Here is a 5,000-nt window from a genome sequence, read left to right as displayed (position 1 = left end):
CCTCTTCATGGTTCTGTCCTCACGTCCTCTTCATGGTTCTGTCCTCACGTCCTCTTCATGGTTCTGTCCTCACGTCCTCTTCATGGTTCTGTCCTCACGTCCTCTTCATGGTTCTGTCCTCACGTCCTCTTCATGGTTCTGTCCTCACGTCCTCTTCATGGTTCTGTCCTCACGTCCTCTTCATGGTTCTGTCCTCACGTCCTCTTCATGGTTCTGTCCTCACGTCCTCTTCATGGTTCTGTCCTCACGTCCTCTTCATGGTTCTGTCCTCACGTCCTCTTCATGGTTCTGTCCTCACGTCCTCTTCATGGTTCTGTCCTCACGTCCTCTTCATGGTTCTGTCCTCACGTCCTCTTCATGGTTCTGTCCTCACGTCCTCTTCATGGTTCTGTCCTCACGTCCTCTTCATGGTTCTGTCCTCACGTCCTCTTCATGGTTCTGTCCTCACGTCCTCTTCATGGTTCTGTCCTCACGTCCTCTTCATGGTTCTGTCCTCACGTCCTCTTCATGGTTCTGTCCTCACGTCCTCTTCATGGTTCTGTCCTCACGTCCTCTTCATGGTTCTGTCCTCACGTCCTCTTCATGGTTCTGTCCTCACGTCCTCTTCATGGTTCTGTCCTCACGTCCTCTTCATGGTTCTGTCCTCACGTCCTCTTCATGGTTCTGTCCTCACGTCCTCTTCATGGTTCTGTCCTCACGTCCTCTTCATGGTTCTGTCCTCACGTCCTCTTCATGGTTCTGTCCTCACGTCCTCTTCATGGTTCTGTCCTCACGTCCTCTTCATGGTTCTGTCCTCACGTCCTCTTCATGGTTCTGTCCTCACGTCCTCTTCATGGTTCTGTCCTCACGTCCTCTTCATGGTTCTGTCCTCACGTCCTCTTCATGGTTCTGTCCTCACGTCCTCTTCATGGTTCTGTCCTCACGTCCTCTTCATGGTTCTGTCCTCACGTCCTCTTCATGGTTCTGTCCTCACGTCCTCTTCATGGTTCTGTCCTCACGTCCTCTTCATGGTTCTGTCCTCACGTCCTCTTCATGGTTCTGTCCTCACGTCCTCTTCATGGTTCTGTCCTCACGTCCTCTTCATGGTTCTGTCCTCACGTCCTCTTCATGGTTCTGTCCTCACGTCCTCTTCATGGTTCTGTCCTCACGTCCTCTTCATGGTTCTGTCCTCACGTCCTCTTCATGGTTCTGTCCTCACGTTCTCTTCATGGTTCTGTCCTCACGTCCTCTTCATGGTTCTGTCCTCACGTTCTCTTCATGGTTCTGTCCTCACGTCCTCTTCATGGTTCTGTCCTCACGTCCTCTTCATGGTTCTGTCCTCACGTTCTCTTCATGGTTCTGTCCTCACGTCCTCTTCATGGTTCTGTCCTCACGTTCTCTTCATGGTTCTGTCCTCACGTCCTCTTCATGGTTCTGTCCAGGGTGGCGTTAGCCAAGTACATCCCTTGTCTTGGCGTCCTGCTCTGCGTCCATCCTCGCGACCTCCGCTCGTCCAGCAGCAGTTTCGTCTCGACGCGGCGCTCCACCGTGACCAGTCAGTCGTCTGAGATGAGCAGCCAGTACAGACGCCACGCCGCCGGCCAGTCTCGCCTCTCGTCCGCCTCGGACAGTGAATCGGTACCAAACTTGTCTCTGAGTCTGTTTTCTGAGCGGTGTCCTCTGCAGTCACACAGCAGCGTTTGTGTTGACGTCTGTCACAGGGTTTGACCGACACCGAGGCAGATCTGTCCAGCGTGGGCTCCAGGTCGGCCAGTCGTCAGGTGTCCTGTGACGTCAGCAGGGACACGGCTGAACTGGTGGACTTTAAACCATCGTCCAGCTTCAAGGCCAAGATGAAGAACAACGACTCTGGAATCTTTGAACGGGTAGAAACACAGTTATTTCACAGATGTGTTTTTGGTTTTTGTGGTTGTTCCGCCATTAGAACAAAATCACCAAACAACAAACTCCAACTTCCCCGTTCCTTTTGTGCCGAGTGTGAAATCGATTTAGCTTTGAGAGAGTGGGTGTTTTCAAAAATGGAGTTTTTGTGGTGTCCTTCAGAGGACAATAGTGGACTGATTGGTCATTGACCACTTCAGATGTTGAATATTGTGAAGTTCAAACTTAATCCTAAACCTGAATACGTTTCATTTTTTTCCAGACGTCCTGTGACAATGATGTCTCACCTGTGAGTACGCTCTGATAGGTTCACAAAACCCACCAAACATGTACAGTTACATTCATCTACATTCATGATTGACACCTGGAAAGAAAGTCTTTTTTCTTTTCACTAGAACCTAAATAGAAATAGTTTCAACTCACTACAAAGAAGTGTTTCTTACAGAGAACACGACCGTCAGAGACTGAAAGATCAAATGAGACGTTTATCGATGGACACTCATAAAACCATGTTCTTTTCCTGTCTGACAGAACACAGATGTCACCAAGAGCTCTCTGGGTCGAATCCCCAGCATCGTGGTCACTGCTGAGACCGGCCCCTTTCTACCCATTGGACGAAGCAGTTCACGCAGCGCTCGTCCAAAATCCTCCAGTAAAGACAGCGCCGTCATATAGAGTCCAGGGTCGTTCTACCACTAACTTCAGCAAAAAGAAACCCGTTTCTGTCACTGCTGGTGAAGAGGACAGTCAAACAGTTTTCTCCCCATAACCTCAGTGACATCAGTCAACACAGATTCCTGCAAATGCACTTTTGTTCAGAAGAAAATGTTGTCCTTAAAAAATGTCCTGAAGTTACCTTCGGTTTTTTCTATTCCCTCGTCTTTACTTTTGTTGTGTTTGTTTTTTGAAAGGTGATCATGTGATGTGATGTGATGTTGATGATGTTGACATTTGACCTCTCATTATTAAGTTGGAGTTCATCTATAAATATGTTAGTGATGTACTGTACGTGACTGAACCTTCTGGCTCATTTAGCATCTAGTGTATGATTAGAGGAGGTTAGCTGGAGCTAACTGGAAGATTTGAACCAACCTAAATAAGCTGTTGGCTAATGCTAGTAAAGGATAACCTCCAGCTCGTCTGAACCTAAGTTTATATCTATTCTTTTCCTAATTATTATTATTAATTATCTTAGTAAAGTTACCTTTTTTATTCTGTTTTGTCTTTGCACATCAAAGTTGATTAAATAAAACAACATAATGTTTCTGTAAATGAAAGTGTTTTTTAAAATGTATTTTATCGTTTCTTTCTCCTTTTCACCTTATTGTTGGTCTTATTTATTTTTTCTAAATAAATATTTAATCACTGTGGACTTTAATTGATCTGAGTTTTTTTTTTTTTTTTTTGTTAAATCAAGGAGTTTCATCTATAAAATTGTACCACAATATGCACATGTACACATAATACAGGAACTGTGACCAACCTGTGGTCCGTGACCCAGTGTTTGTCTCTCCTGCCTCTTTAATAAAAGCCCTGCCAATGAAAGGCTCCCACCGTCTGGTCTGCGGCCTCGCTCCCCTGATCCCGGAGCTCGGACAGCCCGGTGTGTCAGAGTCTCTTCCGGGAGCAGCAGCGGTAGAACCCGGCAGGTATTAACACCCTTTTACCTGAAACTCCGCCTCTGTCTTCCATCGTGTCGTTCTACTTAATCCGTCTGTAATATCAGCTGGCAACAGGTGGCACCGCCCGCCCGGCTCTAGCCAACGTACAAAAGTAACACCCACAACTGCGGCTTCATGGTCCCAAGAGACCGGAGCCGGAAACCGCAGAAGTCAGACGATATTAAAGTTATTGAAATGTTGCTAATATAATGATGACGTAATGATAATAATGAACCAGAGTTCGTCTGGTTCGTTATGCAGCTCGGCCCTCCCACTGGACCGGACCGAGTGGAGCATCCGGTGGGCGGAGCTCTCGGGCGTCAGGACAGTTCTTAAACATGGTGAGAACAAGAAAGGTCCATGTTGTTTGTTCTACTTTTATTAGATATAACACATTTAAACCACATGAACAAACACCTCCACTACTTGATAACGTGTTACACGAGTGGAATTCTGGGTAAATGTTAAAAATACATGTCGTCGAAGGTTTATTTTTAAATGTACTTTCTTTGTAACATGGGTTGTTTGGCTTTATGTTGGCAGTGGAGGGATTTGTTCAGGGTTTGAGCAAAACTGAAATAAATAAAACATGTTATAAAGGAATGATATCAAGAAGTTCTGAAAGATTTTCTCTAGATTAAAAAAAGCTGCAAAGAGAACAAGCGGTAAGAACCTGTTATTTACAAAAGACTAGACAGTGACTTAGAAGGACGAGGAGAGGCACAGAACCCACAGAACACCGTCCTCAGAGAGGAACACAAAGGTGGGAACAAAGGCTGTAGAGACGGGTCTGGGTTTGGTTTTTTATGCAAACAAAGAAGATGGTGAAGTGTAACAAATGTGGATGATTTACTGAACCAACCTGAAACTGGAGAAGCTGTTTAACAGGACACACACACACACACACACACACACGTACATATGCCAGCTGAGTGAGTAGCATGCTGTGTGTGTGTGTGTGTGTGTCCTGTGGGTGCCAGCTGCCAAAATAACAGACTAGCAACCTCACACACATCTATCACTGTACACACACACACACACACACACACACACACACAGCTCCCTCATCTAAGTTTAAATAAGGGAATAACTGATCAGCTCTGTCCCCACAGATAATAAAAGAATGAGCAGACATTTCAGGTGGTCATGTGACCTGATGATGTCACCACCTGATCTAATAGTGGACGTCACGAATCATTCTAACTATGTCCAACTGTGGCTAAAACTACTGGGTCTTAAAACCATTTTAAAAACTCTCTCTGTGAGATGTGCAGCAGTGGAGATGGAGCTGAGAATCGAACCCTCGCCTTTTTAGTGACCACCCAGACTATGGCTGCTCACTTCAAACCCCTGGCCTTTCTGTTTCGTTTTTATCTTCTCTGAGATAATGACAAGTGTCCTGGCATCGAGCCCTGATTGGGTTAGAGGGAGAACCTGGGCACTGGGGGTGGGGAGATA

The 5,000-nt window shown here is 46.1% G+C and overlaps 2 protein-coding genes across 2 annotated transcripts in view; both read left to right on the top strand.

Annotated features, from left to right (window-relative positions):
* The window catches only part of opn4a (opsin 4a (melanopsin)), a 13,297-nt gene extending 10,138 nt beyond the window's left edge, over positions 1 to 3,159 (top strand). The window contains exons 8-11 of the mRNA XM_008321406.3: positions 1,422 to 1,617; positions 1,701 to 1,865; positions 2,144 to 2,170; positions 2,413 to 3,159. Coding sequence (XP_008319628.1) covers positions 1,422 to 1,617; positions 1,701 to 1,865; positions 2,144 to 2,170; positions 2,413 to 2,556 — 532 coding nt within the window. The 3' untranslated portion in view covers positions 2,557 to 3,159. The remainder of the gene's footprint in view (positions 1 to 1,421; positions 1,618 to 1,700; positions 1,866 to 2,143; positions 2,171 to 2,412) is intronic.
* A 92-nt stretch (positions 3,160 to 3,251) lies between these two features.
* The window catches only part of LOC103386977 (LIM domain-binding protein 3), a 24,470-nt gene continuing 22,721 nt past the window's right edge, over positions 3,252 to 5,000 (top strand). Inside the window, exon 1 of the mRNA XM_025060930.1 lies at positions 3,252 to 3,883. Coding sequence (XP_024916698.1) covers positions 3,881 to 3,883 — 3 coding nt within the window. The 5' untranslated portion in view covers positions 3,252 to 3,880. The remainder of the gene's footprint in view (positions 3,884 to 5,000) is intronic.

This window comes from Cynoglossus semilaevis, chromosome 12, assembly GCF_000523025.1.
Source record: "Cynoglossus semilaevis isolate Cse_v1.0 chromosome 12, Cse_v1.0, whole genome shotgun sequence".
Classification (NCBI taxonomy): Eukaryota; Metazoa; Chordata; class Actinopteri; order Pleuronectiformes; family Cynoglossidae; genus Cynoglossus; species Cynoglossus semilaevis.
The sequence above is the reverse complement of the archived record's forward strand: the minus strand, read 5'-3'. Positions and strand labels throughout refer to the sequence as shown.